The sequence below is a fragment of the Gymnoscopelus microlampas genome (assembly GCF_963454915.1).
Source record: "Gymnoscopelus microlampas genome assembly, chromosome: 2".
Lineage (NCBI taxonomy): Eukaryota > Metazoa > Chordata > Actinopteri > Myctophiformes > Myctophidae > Gymnoscopelus > Gymnoscopelus microlampas.
This window is the reverse complement of record NC_139939.1, coordinates 34,153,876-34,175,102: the sequence shown is the minus strand read 5'-3', so window position 1 is coordinate 34,175,102 and position 21,227 is coordinate 34,153,876. Positions and strand designations below refer to the sequence as shown.

Sequence of the window (21,227 nt, the reverse complement as noted above, 5' to 3'; positions counted from 1 at the left end):
CAATGTTGTTATACCCTTTTTGTAACTGCATACAAAATGAACATGTTATGGCTAATTAATTGTATGCTTTTGAACATAAAGAAACGTTCATTTCTTTGTCACAAAGTTTTGTCCAGACTGACTGTGTGTGCCTGGTCTTATGACAGAGGGTGAGGAGTCGCGGTTTGGAGGAGGTTGTCATTCTAAACGTTGATACAAACACTCTGGAAAATCCCTTTGATGACCTGAAGAGGATACCTACAGACGTGGTAATGCACAACAGCACCAACTTATATAGCTGTCTTTGTGTAGTCATTTCAAACATGCCCCCAACCCTAAAATAATTGACAAAATACATCACTTACGCTTCATGCCAGCAGTGTTCTGGCACACTTGGTGTCCTATTGGCGAGATAACACAAGTATCACATGACTCCCTGTTGTTCTGTCTTCAGATGGCGGGGCTGAAGGCACTCCTGAAGCGGCAGACAGCGGCTGCAGGCTGCGGTGTTGCCAAGGCCTTTCTCAGAGCTCAGGCCATGCTGTTCGGTGGCTATAAGGATGCCCTGCAGAACACAAAGGTCTAACTAAACATCTCTGAGACTGCCCCTACATTAATGAGTGCAACGGAACCTTTCATATAGTTCTTCTACTAGATCTAATATGTTCAGTGGTACTCTGATTTTTGTTATTTTTGTTTTTACTTAAGTAGCTTAAATCTCGCAATAACACAATGACTGTTACAAGTAAAAGTTGTGTATTCTAAATTTTACTCTAGTAAAAGTACAAATGTATTTAGCATCACAATATACTTACATTACCAAATGTATAAGTAGTACTTATTATGCAGCTGTTTCACATTATTAGTAATAGATTAATGTGTTCATCACTGTGTTGTTGCAGCTGGTAAAGATGGGGCAGATTGTAATTAGCCTATGTGCTGCTGGGTAGCTTAACCTATAAGACTATCATTTATCAGTTAATTTGCCTCTGAGATGTGGTGGAGTAGTATAAGTAAAATTAAAAAAAATTGGAGTACTAAATGCTGCCTACCTCAAAATGTTACTTAAGTAAAGTACTTGAGTTAATGTACTTAGTTATTAACACCACTGTTTATGTTGGTGATATACTCACTCTACTCTCTCTCTCTCTCTGTTCAGGAGGGTGAGATGTGGTTTAGTGAGGAGTTGTTTCTAGTCCACAAGTCTCCTGCTATGACTCAGTTTCTTCAGGGAGCTGTGCATTTGCAGTTCTTCAAACAGGTACGCTGCCCAACAGCTCTTACCACATACTGCCCTCTGCAGGACAGGGTGGGTATCCTCACCCCACACTGAAATCACAGTTAGATGATGTACAGTACAGTAAAGTTTAACGTATATTTAAAAAATATACATTTTCGGACAGGTTTTTTGTCTATTTTGAAACATATTTGTCATAGACTTTTGGAGGTTCAAGTGAAACTCCTTGAGGCTATTTTGTGGTGCCACAGATAGTAAACCCACTAATTTTAAAGAGATTTTAAGAGATTAACGAAAAATATTGATATAAATTGTTTTAAGCCTGGAACCAAGCCACCCAGGCTCCTGGTGAATCATGACCATAAAACATTTGATTGTGTGTCAAGAAACTATTTGAAAACTGCAAAGAAAAGGGAATTTATTCAATATAGTAGCCTATATAATACAATGAAATATTCAAATATTTTTGACCGTCTCTGCTATGCCCTATACCAGAAGAAAAGACACTTTACATCCTGATGACACATGATAACATACATTTTCAGTTTATTGATGAACGTCTGGAGCTTCTGAACAAGGGAGAAGAACCAGATGATCTCTTTGAAGAAGAAATTCATCAGTGTAAAACAGGTGCGTGCGTGTAGGCATTATTTTTGTCTCTAGCATGGACTGTAAAGTCAAAGGTCTCATGTTTTACATTTTCTATAACCCACTGTCCTTTATCTCCTGTCTGTCACTAGGGGGCACTACATCTTACCAGCAGCTTGTAGGTAACCTAAAGGTAACACTGAGTCACTACAACATATTTGAACATTGTAACTCCAAAGTTGGAATTGAAATGAAGATGACATGGATTTATTTGCACTTTATACAGAGAGGAGGAGGAGCACTCATCCTCAATATGAGATCCAAGGCAAACATGAAGGTAAATACAAAACAAGAAATACAAAATGCAAAACACAATACATTCAATTAAATTCAATATCAATTTTCCTGGAGTGTATTCTTTGTTGGGACGTTTATGTGAGTAAGTACTAGTAATCACAAAAGTAACTTGTTTGATAATTGTATTAATCTCTTCAAGGCCAAAGGTTTCACCAAACGTGGATTAAAGAACCTGCTGATACACAAGGTGTGTGTGCAAAACTGTATGTGTGCTGGGCATGTCCTCAGTGTTAATGTATCCATAAAGTGCATAATGTACGTTCTCAGGGTTACATAAACCACATCAACCATGGCGTCCCTACTTTGGGAATGTCATAGGCGAAAACGATGAAAAATGTTAATTAGACTGATTAGCACTTAAAGGTAGGGTAAGTGATATTTTTTTGTTAAAACAAAAGGTGTTTTGTTAAAAGGTTAAAGCACTATATTCTGATAGCAATCATTGCTATAGAGTGTTTGTTCAGTCACAGGGGTCTCCATGTCTCTCCAGCTCTTTAATAATACATTTTCAGGTAGGTGACAAAATGTCAGCCAATCAGGAGAGAGTACCCATTTATCAGCTTAAATGTTATAGTGTTCCAGACAGTTGCAATTTTGTCTGCTCCTTTCTTTTTGACATCACTTCCAATTTCACTTGTTTAATCTGTATCCTGACTGAGTTTTCTATCCTGATTGGATAGAATTGGTATCCTGACCTGAAAATGCATTTTCTGTTTACTAAAGAGCTGGAGAGACATGGAGACTCCTGTTACTGAACAAACACTCTATAGCACTGAATACTATCAGAATATAGAGCTATATAACACTTATTTTAACCAAAGAAAATCACCTTTAACCCTGTATTACACTTTGTTGTACAATGGTGGTGTACAAAAAAAAAAGACCCTATATACAAGCTCACACCGTTTTGCGACATGTTGTGAGCTTGTAGATGGGCTATTTTCATTTTTTTATTATTTTATTTTTTATTATTTTATTATTGTTCATTAATCGTTATTTTGATTTGATCACCCAGCCTTAGTAAATGCAACTTCTGCCATGGTTGAGATGTAGTTACATTGTGTGTGTGTGTGTGTGTGTGTGTGTGTGTGTGTGTGTGTGTGTGTGTGTGTGTGTGTGTGTGTGTGTGTGTGTGTGTGTGTGTGTGTGTGTGTGTGTGTGTGTGTGTGTGTGTGTGTGTGTGTGTGTGTGTGTGTGTGTGTGTGTGTGTGTGTGTGTGTGTGTGTGTGTGTGTGTGTGTGTGTGTGTGTGTGTGTGCGTGCGTGCGTGCGTGCGTGCGTGCGTGCGTGCGTGCGCGTGACAGGACCACAGTGAAACACACGCTCTTCAGAGGGGTGGATCAGTGTCATTCCGCCGGGCGCAGTCCGACTGCCTGCAGAACCGTCTACCAATCACACAACACTTTGGAATGGTGAGAGCCCCGGGACAATTCTACATGCTAACTTAGCGATTCCCAACCTGTGAGCCAGGGCCCACTGGTGGGCTGCCTGCCAAGATATTGCAAGTGGGCCCCCAAGTAATTAAAACACTAAGAATGTATTGATGTAACATTAGTATTAAAAACGTCATGTCATGGTGTTTTTTCATTAAAACCTTGACAAATTAGTTTTCATTGAGACACAGATAAACAGGAACTTAAAGTATACTACGTTAGTTCCATTGATCCAAGCCGGTTCACAATTGATTAATAAACATACTCCGAAGAAAATCCTGTGTACACAGTAAAATCCTTAGTGTTAACAACATATTGTAAGAGTTTGGATCAGATTAACCACTTTAATCCTGGCCTCGCTATTTTGAACATTTCATGTGTTCACAATGTTCACAACATTTTTGAATAGATCTTGAGTGGTTGAAGTAACATCTCCCTTTTTTTGTTTTTCTATCTGTTACTGCTGCTCTGCATGCTGCATTGCTCTCTATGTCCAATGCTGATTTATGATCCATGCCTATACTGTATCTACCACTGATGTTGGTGGATGATTTTGTGGCCATGCCTTGCTTTGCTGTTACTGCATGTTGCATTATGCTATAGTCTCGTCCCCGTCGACCTGCTCACAAACACAGGGCCGGAGAGGAGGAGACCACAGAGGAGGACACCAGGGACGCTTGGGACGGGTAACAAAATGAGAAACATTGTGTGTGTGTGTGTGTGTGTGTGTGTGTGTGTGTGTGTGTGTGTGTGTGTGTGTGTGTGTGTGTGTGTGTGTGTGTGTGTGTGTGTGTGTGTGTGTGTGTGTGTGTGTGTGTGTGTGTATTCTGGGCATTATAAAGTCCTGAAATATTTTACAGATACACAGAACTTTCCTTGGTTGTGGCTCTTGCATGTCATGTCCTTTGTCTATCTCAGCGCTGTGACCAGGCCAGCGGCTGAGCGTGATTCTGACCTCCAGAAGGATGAAGAGGATGATGAAGACTCCCAGCTGTGTGACCCAGAGGAGATGGACCTGCTGGGAGAGATCTTTGAAACGCTGAGCTCTCGGACCTCCCATGAGTGCGGCCTGCTGTATGGCACGCGCAGCCTGGATCTGTTTGGACTTGACAGCCATGACTACATCACAAAGGTCCCATACAGAAAGGTAATTTGTTTATATCAGGAATCCAGTATGATTTCCTATATATACTACAAGAAAGGTTTAAGTCATAAATTATTTTGGTCATATGCCATACATGCCAAAATATGATTGTGGTCATATGCCAAAAGTATATGAAGTCTATTTGCTATTAATATCACATTACTATTTGCACTATTTGCAACAGGCCCCATTAATGTGAGACTTTTTAAAGCCTTTATACCTTGAGTGAGGGTGGTGTACATGACGTGTGTGTGTGTGTGTGTGTGTGTGTGTGTGTGTGTGTGTGTGTGTGTGTGTGTGTGTGTGTGTGTGTGTGTGTGTGTGTGTGTGTGTGTGTGTGTGTGTGTGTGTGTGTGAGTGAGGGGGGGGCGGGGGTTAGGGTGCATGTGAAATATAAGTAGAGACATTCTCATCGATGGTGTGATGGAATCATTATTAACTTTGTTTGTACTTTACAGAAGAGCCTGGTGACCCCAAGCCAGGAGAGTCTGTCATTGTCTATCGGTGGCAGTGACAGCCTGCACAGCTGGAACCTGGAGGAGGGGCTACAAGCCACAGAGGCAGAATCAGAAGTGACAGAGGACTCTGATTGTTTGAGCCTCGACGCCTGCGTACCGGAATGGCAACAAGAAGAGCCCGAGAGTCTGCTGGTGGCGGGTGAGCCATGGATGGAAGAAACTGGACCAAAAGAGTGTAGAGAGGAGGGGAAGGTCAAAGGAAAGAGAGAGGAAGTAACGGAGGTGCCAATGAGCTGGAAAAAAGAAGAGATTAACAACAGATCAGACAGTAAGAGAGTCATATCAGAGGAAGTGAAGGAGACAGGACAGCAGGACATGAAAGTGGGTGCTGAAGAGCTGATGGTACAAGGAAAGATTGAGGAGCAGGAGAGCAATGGTTTGGGAGCCAACGAGGCAGAGGACAGAGGCAGCAGTGAGGAGGTCAGGGGGGGTGCAGAGGCGAAGAGAGGAACAGAGAATGCAGTTCAAAGGCAGAATGATCTACTGAGGGAGCAAAATGAAGAGAAGGGGGTGACAGGATCTTTATCCAGGAACAGCGGGACAGGGGACACTCAGCATGACTATCACCCTAATACTGTCGATGTGGTGGTGGTGGCGGTGGAGCAACACCAGTGGCAGGATGACACAGCCAACCTGGACACCACAGCTTCTCCTCAGCCTCAGAACCTTGCAGCTGACCCAGACTCCAAAACGTCCTCAGTTAAGGAAAAAAGAGATGTCAGACAGCGAGAAAATGAGGAACAAGAGATGGAACGGATATCCTGTCCTCCAAGGGTACCTGCTGTTACACGATTCCAGTCCAAATCCTTCAGGCAAATCCTTGAGAACAGATCCCAGGCCAGCAGCTTGACTCAATCTGAAAGGTCCCTGAACACACCTCGAGGCAGAGAGAATTTGCAGAATTCCCTTTCAAAGGAGTCAATCGCCCCATCTGTTAAGGATGACTTGTCAGAAAATACGAAGGAGGAAGTCCTGCAACCTGTCAAGGTCTCTGAGCTGAAGAAACGATTTGAGGCAGAACTGCTGGGCAACTGACTGCCAGGTTATCTTGCCACTGTCCTGCAAATGATTTAGTAAGCACTTATGTCTTATGCTTGATGCAATGACTGGTGAGTTTGTGTGACCTTCATTACACTGCATAAAATGTGGGGCCATTTATTATGCCATTTATAATCATTTGTACAAAAGCTGTATGTCACACCTAGAAAATGTAGAGACCACCAAATGATCATTCTAAGGAATGAATAAACATTTCTAATCAAACTTTTCAATCGCATTAGTCAATAAACTGACTCAGACTCATACTGAACCTCCTGGAACTTACTGTAAATCTAAAAAGATAGCAAATCCCTCACTTCCAGGAGAAACAAAGATTGCATATTTATTAGATGGCAGGTTCCTGGACTGACCGCAGAAGATGTCATGTAAACAACATTCTTAGATTTGTTTTTTGTTTAATCAAATTTTAACATCAAAGAGTATCACAATATATATTTTTTAATAATCATTACACATCATGAAAATAACCTTTTAGATACAAAATATTAGGCTTTGCTTTTTAAAAATACACATAAATACAGTACATCTATAAAAGTACAAAAAGGAAGAAATACTTAAGGTCAAATTTGGGGGTGGAGTTTCACATTTTTTTTTATGTACCATCAGATCATGTGCCACCTGTTTGGACATTTAATAAGCAAAACATTTGAACCACTTGAACCCCAGCATGCATATTCTGGGGCAAACAAAAATAGTAGATCTACAAGCTCATAGATCAGCTATTTTTGCCAAAGAAATGTGGTGTAGGGAAGAAAAAACGATCCAAGTACAGCAAGTAACTCAGGTCCGTGTTATACACCCCAATTTCAGTTCACAATGATTGCAATTGGTGCAACTGATGGTACAAGCAATGTTTACACAATCTTAGGCAGTGCAGATAAACACAAGGGTGAGTCTGACTATAAGAGTATGTTAATGGCACAAAGAGTGAAACATGGCACAACCTGGTACTTATTATGAGGGAAGAAAAATGGAGGAATCCATTCAGATATGTTTACACACATTTTACCATATTCCAAACACACTCCAAATTCCAAACACACACAGTCAAATCTTCAGTGTTAAACTATAGTCAGGGTGTACAAATGTTTGGTTACATTTGTACGTTGAATATTTTCTCATTGAGGATTTCACTGTGGATGAGGAAGGGCCCAGTGTGCAGGTGTGGTAACAATGTGAGTGTCTGTGAACATTGGGTTGTGTCATATGAGGCGTTCCTCCTTGGGCAGCGGAAGGGCCAGGCCTGGGCGCTCTGATCCTGCTGTTCCAGTCTGTTTTTTCTCCTCGGCACTGGGCCTATATGCACCCTCCAGCCTTCTTTTCTTCCGGATGACACACGCCATCAGAACCAGGGCCAAGCTGAACAGGGACAGTGACGTGGACACAAGCACCGACACTGTAGACGGGAGAAACACCTGTATCGCCATCACAGCAAGCCCAGCGAGGGAGGTGAAATAGAGGTCCGGGCTGTCAAATTGGAACAGGTGAAAAGAAAGGTTAACTATTTCAGTATGATTGAAATAAGATTATTTCGGTGTCTGCTTCATTTTTGTTCAATTTAAAAACATAAGAACACACATGGCCACATGCAATCAGAGTGATCAGAGTGATCGAGTAAAACAGGGATCTGCCCTAATGAGCCTAAACTCACCTCCCGAAGGACAGAAGTTAGTTAAATCAAGTGATATCATCACATCTGTGCCAATAGAGCATCCATCAATATCTGACAGCTGAGGGTCTGAAAAAAGAGAACATAGTTAACTCAATTATGTCCTACTTCAGCGTTAGGATCAACCAAGTGAAAAAAAGAAACCACCAACTGTGCTTGGTTCAAATGACAAAAGCCTAACCGACATAACAATGATGGCAAACGCAAAGAAAAGCTTGAAATAACCATGTATAATTAATCACTGTGGGTGTAAAGACAATATGTTGCTTAGCAACCTTAATATACGAATGCGCGGAAATAGGACCTCTCCATATTACTACTACTACTGAGGTAACCTATCCAAATCCTTAGTAGGCCTATTATGCAGTGGCGTAAAGTAACTAAGTACATCTACTCAAGTACTGTACTTAAATACAATTTTGAGGCCTTTTTACTTTACTTGAGTATATCCATTGTTCAGTACTTATCTCAGAGGCAAATATTGTACTTTTTACTCCACTGCAATTATTTGCAATCTTTAGTTACTTTGTAGATTTAGATTATTATTACAAAAAAACACTTCAGCCCTACAGTATATCAATTTCGGCCATTTGAAAATAGCCGATCTACAAGCTCATCACAACACATTGTGAGCTTGTAGATCTGCTATTTTCAAAAAAATATATACATTTGTAACATGTGAAAGGGGACATTGATGCATAATGAGTACTTTTACTTTTGTAGTTTAAGTACATTTTGATACCAATACTTTTGTACTTTATTACTCAAGTAAATTTTGAATAGCGAACTTTTAGCCTACTTGTAACACAGAGTTCTATATTGCTGTATTGATACGTTTACTTAAGTAACAACCATGAGTGTTTTTTCCACCACTGCTATTAATTATGTCAGAACGAGCACATAAATAATCCTAGTCCATCATCACACGTCTTTATTTCAAACAGTAGGCTAGACGTCGGTCTTGGAAAGAAACTGGCCAGAGTAGAGTAGACTATAATGCCCATCCACGCAGATAGAAGGGTTCTTGGTTAATGTAGGAGCGCAACTAATAAAAGGTTACAGCACACACACTATAAATTAGCCATGGTTCACATGAGGTGCCGAGTCCCCCTGGTTTATAGCGGTGTTCGATTTTTTTTACATTGCCAACTCTCACATGTACATAAACGTTCAGATTTCAAATATAAAGTGCTTACCCCCGAGCCACGGATGTTACAAGGCGACCCGGGCCGCTATAAGTACCCGTATCTCCCGTATTGTTCAATACAAAGCATTTTAATCCGATCGCTGGCCATTTTCTCCAAATTTTCTCCGATACTTTCAACCATGCGACACTAATGGTTGGGAGGTGTATTGCATTCTGATACATAACAAAAAAATGTGTGTGTGTGTGTGTGTGTGTGTGTGTGTGTGTGTGTGTGTGTGTGTGTGTGTGTGTGTGTGTGTGTGTGTGTGTGTGTGTGTGTGTGTGTGTGTGTGTGTGTGTGTGTGTGTGTGTGTGCGCGCATGCTTACTGCATGTGCCAGTCTGTTCCTGGGGAGGGAGGATTTGGGGAGGGGAGTGACATGAAACCCTGCGATGGGACTAAAATGCTTTTTATTGAACAATACGGGAGATACGGGTACTTATCGCGGTCCGGATCGCCTTGTAACATCCGTGGCTCGGGGGTAAGCACTTTATATTTGAAATCTGAACGTTTATGTAAATGTGAGAGTTGACAATGTAAAAAAAATCGAACACCGCTAAACCAGGGGGACTCGGCACCATGACTGTCATGGTATGACAGTCATATTTCAGGGCTAACTATAAATAAACATTCAAATTCGGCGCGACCTGGCATGGACACGGACGAATGCACGTCGCAGGAATGCCGCCGATCCTGTTGTACCTGCTTGATCAGACTTCTTTAGAACCAGCCACAGGTATTATATATCTAATCTCACCTTTCTGACAAGCGCGTCGATCACACGAGAAAGAACACATGTTTAAAACAACAACGAAGGTAGAAGCTCCTCGTGACTAAACTTGTAGGCAATTGTTAGCGTTCCCTAAAGATGTTCTCCACACCAAATGGGTAAACATTGCTTAACCTGCAACATTTTGTGGCAGGTGTAATAATCCAAGTGAGTGACAGGCTACTAATAGAGACACGCATATTTTCAATGGACTCAGACACTCACCTGTCATTAATAGTAGGATAGCTACTAAGATGAGTGAAGACTAGACAGATCTCATGCTCCAGTGCTCGGTGGTGTCCAAATCATACAGTATTGTGGTGAAACAAGCCTCTCCCACACTCACCTGTCCATATGCAAATGATTATAGTCACATGCACAACCTGCACCAATCAGCCCATAGAGCTAGCCTAGGTGACACACACACACACACACGCACACACGCACGCACGCACGCATGCACACACACACACACACACACACACACACACACACACACACACACACACACACACACACACACACACACACACACAGACTGGCCATCATTGAACTGGACATTTTGAATCTTATTGGTTTGATACATACAGCCATCTCTTACATTTTATACAGTGGCCCAAGATGTTAGCCTATCATTATAGCACAAACAACAGAACAGAACAGAGTTTGCCTATTTCGGAATAAATTAAATTATCTATTATGGGGAATTAAAATTTTGACAACAGAACACAAGGACTTTATACAGTTGGGTTTAATAATTAGAGAGAAATGGCCTTGTGTGAACGTAAAAGGCAATGTTTGCTGACTCAAAACAGTGTCTCTCTTGGGACACCATTTGATCAGTTGGCGTGGCCTACTCAGGATCACTAACCAAACAAAACTTAATCATGTTCAAATAGCTATAGTCCTTGGTGCTTTAAGCAAAGTCACACTGCATCCATTAGCCTATCTATTCTCATGTTAGTGCTCTTAATGTTCTTAACTCAGTGCTATCTTATATCTTTGATTATGTGACCTGTGTTCTTTACGGGGCCAGAGCTCAGCTCTGGACCTGTTTTATTATTCCCTGTATTTACGGGGCCGGAGCTCAGCTCTGGACCTGTTTTATTATTCGCTTTATTCTGTCACTTCTTCTTCTGCCACTTTTCGCAGTTCTGGCTGAACCGTGCTGTCGCTTTTTACGAAACTCGGCCATATGGTAGATGGTCATGAAAAACGATCAAGAAATCATTCTCACAATCTTTCGCCCAAAGGTGGCGCTATAGCACTCAATTGAAAATGCCAACTTTGAACAGGTACAACTCATGCCCTGTTTGACCTACAGCCATGAAACTTGGATACACATATGCGTCTCCTCATGCTGAACAACTTTCACCCTCTGACTTTTGACCTCTGACCTTTAGATCTCCCACCATTTTGAATTATATGAAAAACAGTCATTGGCTCCTAACTTCTGCATTTTTTCACTTAGAAAAAATCCACTCCTATCGTTTTGTCGGCAGAGGTCCAAAGTTCAAGTGTTAAACGTTTCGTGCAGATTGCTCAAAAATCCCATGTATCCATAGGTTTTAACTATTGCATTTTTATGACAATTATTCATCTGCCCCTAACACATACATGCAGACTCACATTTCTTTGAAACTTTGCAGAAATGTAGATGGTCATTCCAAATATCACTGAAACCAATCTTACTCCAATTGGCCAAAGGGGGGCGCTATAGCAGTTTTATTTTTAATGCAAACTTTAAACAGGCATAAGTCTTGCCTCGTTTGGCCGAAAGTCGTGAAACTTGCTTACACTTGTGCCTTGACTCATGAGGAACACATGTATCGCTTTGACCAGTAAGCTCCGCCCTTAGATTGTCCGCAATTTTGAGCAGTTTGAAAAATACTTGTTTTTGGCAGTTCTGGCTTAACCGTGCATACGCTTTTTACGAAACTCGGCCATATGGTAGATGCTCATGAAAAACTATCAAGAAATAATTCTCACACTCATTCGTAAAAGGGTGGCGCTATAGCACTCAATTGAAAGTGCCAACTTTGAACAGGTACTGTACAACTCATGCCCTGTTTGACCTACAACCATGAAACTTCGATACACACATGCATCTCTTCATGCCCGACAACTTTCGTGGTCTGACTTTTGACCTCTGACCTTTAGATCGCCCACCATTTTGAATTATATGAAAAACAGCCATTGGCTCATAACTTCTGCATTTTTTCACTTATGGAAAATCCGCCGCTTTTGTTTTGTCGGCAAAGGTCCTAAGTTCATGTGTAAAATGTTTCGTGCAGATTACTCAAAAATCCCAGGAGGAAATAGATTTTAACTATTGCAGTTTTATGAAGATTATTCATCTGCCCCTAACACATGCAAGACTCACATTTCTTTGAAACGTTGCAGTAATGTAGAGAGTCATTCCAAATATCACTGAAACCAATCTCACTCCAATTGGCCAAAGGGGGGCGCTATAGCAATTTTTTGAAAATGCAAACTTTAAACAGGCAAAAGTCATGCCTCGTTTGGCCGAAAGTCGTGAAACTTGCTTACACTTGTGCCTTGACTCATGAGGAACACATCTATCACTTTGACCAGTAAGCTCCGCCCTTAGATTTTCCGCAATTTTGAGCAGTTTGAAAAACACTTAAACCCAGGATTTTTCAGCTATTTGCGTGAAACTGTATCATCTGTGTGATCTCCTTTTTCACAGTTCCTTGTCTGTTGGTCCAATGGCGTCTCCCTTAAATGAGTACCTCACTATCTCAAGGTCGCCAGTTCAAGCCTCACTTGATGCAGACTTAATTTAAGTTGAATTGCAAACAACATGACTGTATCAATGAATACATGTGCAAATGGTAAAGATAACCTGAAATGCATATTTGAGAGTACGTTTTTTCAATGTATGACATACTTCATTCTGAAAATAGCCGATCTACAATCTCAAAACTTTTCAGATAGCAACGTGTTTCTGACCTTGTAGATCGGCTGCTTTCACTGTTTTCGGTTGCGAGGAGACATACATATTTCTCTATTGGTAAATGGTTTGTGAACGAGTGATCTTAGTGTTGGCTTGCTTGATGACACAAGGCAAGAGTTTATGATCTTCAACAGACAACATCAGCCTGGACAAAGCTATAGCACTATATAGGTAGTGTTGCAGCCTGTTAGTCCGAAGGTTGAGAGTTCGATTCCTGTTAATGGCAATAGGTTGAGATGTCCAATCAATCCATTCTGTTTTCATCTCTCTCTCTTATTAATCTATTCCGTTTCCATGTCTCTCTCTCTCTCTCTCCAGTTTCCATCTCTCTCTCTCTCTCTCTCTCTCTCTCCAGTTTCCATGTCTGTCTCTCTCTCTCTCTCTCTCTTTATTATTTAGAAAAATCATTGAATTTGTTTTCAATCCATGAAAAAAATTGCCTTTTTGGGGGATATTTTTAAATAACAATAATTAAAAACAAAATGTAGGGGGGAAAAAAGGGATATTTACTTGTGACATAAACAACTTTGTCCGCGACCCGGGTCCTGACCCAGTGTTTGGGAACCAGACAGACAGACATCATGGTGTAAATTCCCTTGGTGTAAACTCCCTTCTGACACAATACCCATCTGCAACTAAAATGTTACTCAATGACACTATTCCCTCCATGCAAACAAAATATTTGATGTCCACAACACAAGCATGAGCAAGCCTTGGACTTGAATGCCGTAGGAAGGTAAATAGTAGAAAAGTCTATAAGGCAGTAAGTGCAATGTTTTTTAGTTTTTTTTTATATATATTTTTTTGCTTTTCTGCCTTTATTGGATATACTGTAGAGGAGTCTTGACATGAGTGTGGACTTGGAGGTAAAAAATCCCTTACTTTTCTCCATAGAGCAGCGGTTCCCAACCTTTACTTTACCTTGTCTATGGAGAAAATGAAAGGGCTTTTTACTTCTGACTCCAGCGCTGGTGACAAACATGACAGCCACTATGTTTTCATTATATGGGGTGCCAACTTCACGGAGGTATAACTTAGACATGGCTTAATCTTTGAGACAATATGCTACTGGCAGTATCAACCAGGTATGCCTCCTGTTCCGCACCGGAGCCCCTCCGGGGGATGAGAGACTCCGGCCGGTTTGCACCCCACGGGAGCGCCAACCAACTGGACTTCCATGCCCTCACCCATACAGTCCCACGATGGTGGCCATCGGTGCCCCACACCCCACTAGGCCATCGACGCTCCCAATAAGTGCAATGTTTTAGAGGGAAACAGAACCATGGCACCCCATCTTTATAGATATTATATATAAATATATTTATATTGTATTGTATTATGTGACCTGTTTTTTTCAAAATCAATAAGGCAGATTTAGGTAGTAGGCTACCTAAATCTGCCTTATTGATTTTCTGCTATTTACCGTCCTGGCAACAGTTTCTGAACTGTTGCCGGGAAACTGTGTGTGTGCGTGTGCGTGTGCGTGTGCGTGTGCGTGTGCGTGCGTGCATGCTTACTGCATGTGCCAATCTGTTCCTGGTGAGGGAGGATTTGGGGAGGGGAGTGACAGGAAACCCTGCAGAATGGAATGGGTGAAGGGGATAAAAGGCAGGTATCTGTGGGGGTTCAGACCACATTGACAGCAGACCAGGCAGCAAGCAGGATGCAGGAGACCTTACTATGGCTGTGTGTGGGTTCTCTGGCCCTCTTCTCCCTAACTTATCTGGCTGACGCATCTCCATTGTAAGTAGATCCCCCCACCCCTTATACCAGTGTGACTCATTTTTTGGGGTTGCATGTAAATATCCCCTTTTATACTTTTCCTACAATTTAAGAAATATATATTATTTCTAAACATTTTAATTTTTTTTAAGAAAAACTAATTCAAGCATTTTTCAAAAGAATTTCAGAAAAAAAACGTAAGAAATAGTGAAAATATCAGATCTACATGCTCACTATTAAATAGAGCTTAAGTGGTTAATTTGGGGGGGGGGCTGGGAGTGCATTCTTTACTTCTTAGTTCTTACATTTATTTGTTTATTTGAGAGGGAAAGTTTATGAATGAACAGGGCGTTCAATGACAGTACAGTATTGTACAGTACAGTCAAGGGTTTTCCTTGTTCTAGAATGTCTTAGTTCATAACAGGTTCATTGTTCATCACCTCCTTCTTCAGGGACTATGTTTTTTTCTGTTTAGTTTAATGTTTTGAGTACAGATACTGCAGGCATTCTGTCAGAAAGCAAAGCAAAAACAAATCACTGTATAGTGATGAAATATAGTATTGATCTGGTCCAGGATGATCAGTGGATTAGTCATTATGGTCAATGTTCATGCAGGACCTGATGAGTTGACCTTTATACCAGCAATTCTCAACCTGTGGACTAGAGCCCACTGGTGGACCGTGAGGATATTGCAAGTGGGCCCCCAAATAGTTGGCAAAACACAAAGATCTTAATGATAATATAGCATTAATAAACTAAATAAAATGTGTCATTAATCATCAATCATTAGTCATATTTGTTTTTAAACCTTGAAAAATGACTTTTCAGTATAGCCTACTATACGTTAGTTTCATTGATCTAAGCCACAACACAGTAGATTGATTGGTCATTAAATCTGAAAATACACATGGCCCACCCCTCTGACCACTTTACACTGATCCTCAGAAGGTTGCGAACCACTGCTTTATAGCCTACAGTCAGTGGTGCTCAAGGTGGGGACTGCGGGCACAGGGGAGTGGGGACCCCTGGCCATGTGATGTGTGCTTGTAGATTTTGCAATGGGGCGGCAGCGAGCCACACGCACACACTTCTCTATTAGACCTTCTTCATCTGTCTCTTCATGATCCCTCTCTCCCTCCATCCTGTTTGTCCTTTCCTGTCTGCAGGCAGGTGATGTCTGCTCCTAACGTGTTGCGTGTAGGATCTCCAGAAAACATTTTTGTGGAGTGTCAAGATTGTACAGGTGGAGACCAGGTCATCGAAATCAGCGTGAAGGACTATCCGGCTAAATCAAGGCTGTTGACATCCACAGCTGTAACCCTTAACAGTGCCAACAACTTCCAAGAAATGGGAAAAATTACGGTACAATAGAAATACTTTTTGTGCCCTGCTATGTTGTTGGTGTATTTTGTCTCACCTTTAAATTAAATTGTAATTGCGGTTGAACATTTACATTTCCAATCAGAAATAGCAGAATAGCCATTTTGCTATTACATGACGTAAGAGCAAAATATGTTTCAACAAAAATGAAAGTAGGCTAAATAGGTAATATTACTATTTTCATTTCTAAATAGGTAATATTAGTATTTTCATTTCTCGATATTTTATACTTCTACTCCACTATATCTCAGAGGCAAATTATTACAACTACAATACTTTGAAAATGTTACTTTGTAGATTTAAATTAATATTGCTAAACATAATAGCCCTATTTTATTATTTGTTTATTTTAAAATAGCCGATCTACAAGCTTACAACTTATTGACACAGTAAATTAGTACTTTTGGTTTAACTATTAACCGATCGGTTTAACTATATTTTGATGCCAATATTTTGGGACTTTTACTCAAGTAACATTTTGAACGCAGGGCTTTTATACTTGTAACAGAGTATTTCTACATTGTGGTATACTGTAGGTACTGTACTAAAGTAAAAAAGAAAAACACAATTGAATAATAAATATCACTAAATATAAATGGGGGAAAGCAAACGTATTCTCCCTGTACTGGTTTTAGGTCCCATCTGATAAATTTAAGAAGGATCCCAACTTGAAGCAGTATGTGTACCTGCAAGCCCAGTTCCCTGGTCGACTGCTGGAGAAGGTGGTCCTGGTCTCCTTCCAGTCTGGTTACATCTTCATCCAAACAGATAAGACCATCTACCCCCCCAATACTAAAGGTGAGTCCACTACCTATAGCACAGTATTGTAAGCATGGCAGAAATTGGTTCTCCCTGATCAATGATTGTTAAACATAACATTTTAGCCATGAATGCCAAAGAAAGTGGAAAAGTATTGTTTTAAATACAATGTACACAGTATATCCGCGTGTGTGCCAGTACTTTTGTATAACTTGTTTGATCTATATGTTGTATTTGATTTAAAATAATAATACAAATTATGACTTTTAAAGTTCACTGTAAAACAAACGGGTAGCTTTCTTGCACACAAGCGATTGATCAATATTGACAAAACTCTGTCTGTCTGTCTGTCTGTCTGTCTGTCTGTCTGTCTGTCTGTTTCTCTCTCTCTCACACACACACACACACACACACACACACACACACACACACACACACACACACACACACACACACACACACACACACACACACACACACACACACACACACACACACACACACACACACACACACACACACACACACACACACACACACACACACAGTTCATTACAGGATGTTTGCTGTGAACCCTGGCATGGTGCCCATTGAGAGGGATGCTAATGCTAACCGAACTGACTCCATTTCTATTGAGTTTGTGGTACAGTATTTTCATAAACACAACATTGAATGATATCGGCTGCATAATAAAAAAAAACTGTGCTACTGGAGCACATGTTGTTGTCCAGGGAAATGCATCTACAGTATATGCTTAAATATCTACCTCTAGTGGAGTCATTTCTGATTCTGACCAGTCAACACATTTTAACACCAACCAGTGATAAGTGGTGTTAGTGGACATAAGACACTTAAAAGCATGGGTCTTCAACAGGGGGTCCGGGACCCCTAGGGGGTCCTCAGAGTTACTTCAGGTTATAACCACTTGAACCCTAGCATCCCTATTCTGACGGGAACATTAGCCAAAAATAGCAGATCTACAACGCCTCGTGCTGCGAGGCGTTGTGAGCATGTAGATCGGCTATTTTCGGCAAAGAGGTTCGGTGTAGGGGAAAAAAGAGCAGACAAAGTACATGTTTTCTAAGTATTGAGGGTTTAAGTGGTTAACTGCCTGAAAATAATTAAAATGAATCCAACACAACGCTACACAGTGACAGTGCTGTCAAACAAGTCTATGAAGCTATCTATGAAATCTATGAAAAAGTTTAATCTGCAACACAATTTTATACAATGTAGTGGGGGGGGGGGGGGGTCCCTGCTTCATCTCTCTCTCAGCTAAGGGGTCCTTGGACTGAAAAACGTTGAAGACCCCTGCTTTAAAGCTTCATTTTGAAATATATTTGATAGTCACAGCGAGGGCAGGACACCAACTTCTCTGGTCATCTGGCCAGAGTGCTATTGGTTTCCATAATTCAACAGCCACTTTAACTCAGGCTCCCCCTCCTTGCTAGCTACTCCCAGATGTGTTGAAACACCTTGCTGCGAGAAGAGAGGGCGGGCTTGTTTTGACACACAATGGTGTAATTCCCCTTGTTTATCAGTAGGGCAGCGTATCATATAGCACAATGGGCCTTTTAAGGCAACACAGGCGGTAACCGGATAACTGGGCACTTGAGAGAAATGGTGGGGGGAGAACTGGGGGAGAACTCTGCACTCTTTTTGGGAAGAACTGGGTGCATATACTCCGTTTTACATTTTAGACCCCATTTCTAGTCACTCATACCTAGTGTTAACATACAAAACCACAATATTTCTAATCACTGTCATTCAATGAGGTGTGTTGTTAGCATTCAGTGTACAACAAGATGCTGTCAAACATAACAGACAGAGACAGACAGACAGACAGACAGACAGACAGACAGGATTTGAACAGTGTAAAAATACTGTATAAATCTTTGTAAAAGCAATATGCTTGATTTGATATATATTTGTGTATAATATTTTACTAACAAACTTGTACATAGTAACAGCTGCTCGCCCTTGTGTTGGAACAAAAAGAGTAATCAAAATGTGTTCTATACGTAATTATAACCAGTCTTGAGTCTTGAGTGACCTACCAAAAACAAGTTGCTCTGAGACTAGATTCACACACACACACGATTCTACTTAGAGATTCAAAGATTTTGTCACATTCTCATATTATGTAGGTGTAGGTGAAGTTAAATTCATGTTTAGACCAATCAGGATGGTGAGGGGAGACACTTTGTATTACTTTTCTATTTAGCTATTAAAGATAGAAAAATATTTACAAGCTCATGGGCGAATGACATTAAACACTCAGGACGATGGTCAAATAGTTCTCCTCATCAGAGCATAACTAATGCTATGCGCTATAAGAGGGGAGCTTGTGTCATAGAGTCGAGCTGTTCTCAGCACAATTAATGCCAGAGTAATTCATGTCTCTCCTGAATTTGTCAGGATGTCTCGTCACAGACACTCATAGATACAATTATACTTCAGAATGCTTAATAAAAAATGTAAATGAAAGCTTAATTCTAACCACTTGAACCCCAGCATGTCTGCCAATTCTGTGGAGAACATTCGCCATAAATAGCAGATCTACAAGCTAGAAAAGATTGATTTGCACAGGGCCCACTTTGCAAAGGTGCCCAGTTCTCAACATGCTTTGTCACAAGTGAAATTAACTTGTAATGGTTGTTAATGGTTGTTCACTATTGTTTTTATTTACCAGACTCCTGACGGCATCGTTTTGCCAGTGGAGACTGGCGTCGCTTTGAAGTCAACAGGGCTCCACTCTGGAAATTACGACCTCCCAGAAATTGTCAGGTGTTTTTCTTCTCTTACCTTCTGGTTGATCAAGCCATCCTGTTGTAGAACAGAAAGAGTCCAAAGATGTGTGACTTGATGCTATCTTTGTGTCGCAACATCCTTCGGTTAACAGAATTTAATGTTTTTGTGTGTGTGTGTGTGTGTGTGTGTGTGTGTGTGTGTGTGTGTGTGTGTGTGTGTGTGTGTGTGTGTGTGTGCGTGTGCGTGTGCGTGTGCCTGTGCGCGTGCGTGCGTGCAGTGTTGGAGTGTGGAAGGTGGTGGCCAGTTTCCAGAATAACCCTCAGGAGACCTACTCAGCTGACTTTGAGGTCAAGGAATACGGTAAGAGTTTTTATGTATAATATTTGATATTCAAACTTTAGAGTTTACAGCAATAAGCAAACATGAAATAAATATGAATGAACGGACAAGTGAAATTCACATCCCTGTCTCTAGTGCTTCCTAGTTTTGAAGTGAAACTGATCCCTCAGAGCACCTTCTTTTACGTGGACACTGAACAACTACACATCGACATCATTGTTAAGTACGTGAAATTGTGAATGTCTTTATATTGTGCAAATAGGAGAGACTGGATTATGGTTGAGGTTTACAGAGATGAAGGGACAGTGTATGGGGTTGGGTTAGGTATGTTGGATCCAGTACTACTGGACCCTAGTAGGCTACTTGAGTTAAAGTATGGATGCTCGGGCACGGTGGCGCAGTCGGTAGCACTGTCTAGAAGGTCCTGGGTTCGATTGCCGCCGGGGACGCTGTGGGCGCTGGGGGCATGTCCTCTCCTCTGCGTCATCAGCGCCCATACCCTAGGTGGGGTTGGCGAAAGGGCCTACTCTCTGTGGAGTTTGCATGTTCTCCCCATGTCTCCTAGGGCAGTTAATACCCTCACAAAAACATATAGTAATCCTGGTCGCTATACCACCTCCCCCATGACACCTGGGGCGCCTGATGGAGGGGAAGGGAACTGGTTGGAATATCGTGTTCCTTCCACATGCTACATCCAAACGGCGAAACTAGAAGAAGGTTTGTTGGCTCTCATGCATCGGAGGAGGCATGAGCTCGGCCCTGGGCTCCCTAGGCTGGTGGGAGTTGTGTAGCGCCCAGGATCACTTAGAAAATTGGCACTGGGTGGAAAAAAAGGGTTACAAAATCGCGGGATAAAAAGATTAGTAAAGAAAAAAAGTATGGATGCTCCTGGTCAAATATACTGACTAGCCATATTTGCTGGTCATTGCTAAAGTTAAAGTTGCCCTGTCAAATGTATACTTGAGTTAAAGCACTGGAGTACTTGCTTTCAAAATACTTATGTATTCAAAAGTAGAAGTTACAAAGTACACTTTCCATTTAATATAGAAAGAAATGCTTCCCAAAAGATTCAAAGATTTTCCAGAAAAGCACCGATGACTGACTGAGCTTGTAGTTCGGCTAAGCCTATTTTCACTATATTTGAAATAGGACATAAGTGGTTAACTCATACTGTACTTTTCCCTTTCTAGAAATGTAGTGGAGTCAAAAATACAATATTTGTATTTCCAAAAATACAAATATTCGAGTAAAATACAGTTACTCAAAAGATATACTAAAAGGACCACTTCACACATTTCATATAATTGGTCCTCACTAATGCTCATTATAATACAGTACTATTTTTCTTCTACTCTGAGTCT

General features: G+C 41.0%; 2 protein-coding genes and 1 long non-coding RNA gene across 5 annotated transcripts in view; 2 read left to right on the top strand and 1 right to left on the bottom strand.

The window, feature by feature from the left end:
- The window catches only part of dennd1c (DENN domain containing 1C), an 11,595-nt gene extending 5,089 nt beyond the window's left edge, over window positions 1–6,506 (top strand). For 2 of the 3 annotated variants that reach the window (XM_084041061.1, XM_084041063.1), the window contains 11 exons: window positions 147–248; window positions 434–559; window positions 1,139–1,240; window positions 1,762–1,846; window positions 1,957–1,997; window positions 2,091–2,141; window positions 2,301–2,348; window positions 3,465–3,572; window positions 4,197–4,279; window positions 4,512–4,740; window positions 5,196–6,506. In XM_084041061.1, coding sequence (XP_083897187.1) covers window positions 147–248; window positions 434–559; window positions 1,139–1,240; window positions 1,762–1,846; window positions 1,957–1,997; window positions 2,091–2,141; window positions 2,301–2,348; window positions 3,465–3,572; window positions 4,197–4,279; window positions 4,512–4,740; window positions 5,196–6,290 — 2,070 coding nt within the window. In that variant the 3' untranslated portion in view covers window positions 6,291–6,506. The remainder of the gene's footprint in view (window positions 1–146; window positions 249–433; window positions 560–1,138; window positions 1,241–1,761; window positions 1,847–1,956; window positions 1,998–2,090; window positions 2,142–2,300; window positions 2,349–3,464; window positions 3,573–4,196; window positions 4,280–4,511; window positions 4,741–5,195) is intronic. The other variant, XM_084041062.1, reaches the window with a different exon arrangement.
- Window positions 6,507–7,730: 1,224 nt separating this feature from the next.
- LOC311033537 lies at window positions 7,731–10,299 on the bottom strand. Its single transcript, XR_014599496.1, has 3 exons — window positions 10,164–10,299; window positions 7,966–8,052; window positions 7,731–7,781 (listed from the first exon to the last, which is right to left on the bottom strand). It is a non-coding gene; the product is annotated as an uncharacterized lncRNA (long non-coding RNA).
- Window positions 10,300–13,977: 3,678 nt separating this feature from the next.
- The window catches only part of LOC311054998 (complement C3-like), a gene marked incomplete at both ends in the record, with an annotated part of 35,104 nt that continues 27,854 nt past the window's right edge, over window positions 13,978–21,227 (top strand). The window contains 7 exons of the mRNA XM_084071053.1: window positions 13,978–14,120; window positions 15,804–15,999; window positions 16,653–16,815; window positions 18,930–18,964; window positions 19,469–19,563; window positions 19,805–19,887; window positions 20,002–20,089. Of these exons, the coding sequence (XP_083927179.1) occupies window positions 13,978–14,120; window positions 15,804–15,999; window positions 16,653–16,815; window positions 18,930–18,964; window positions 19,469–19,563; window positions 19,805–19,887; window positions 20,002–20,089 (803 nt within the window). The remainder of the gene's footprint in view (window positions 14,121–15,803; window positions 16,000–16,652; window positions 16,816–18,929; window positions 18,965–19,468; window positions 19,564–19,804; window positions 19,888–20,001; window positions 20,090–21,227) is intronic.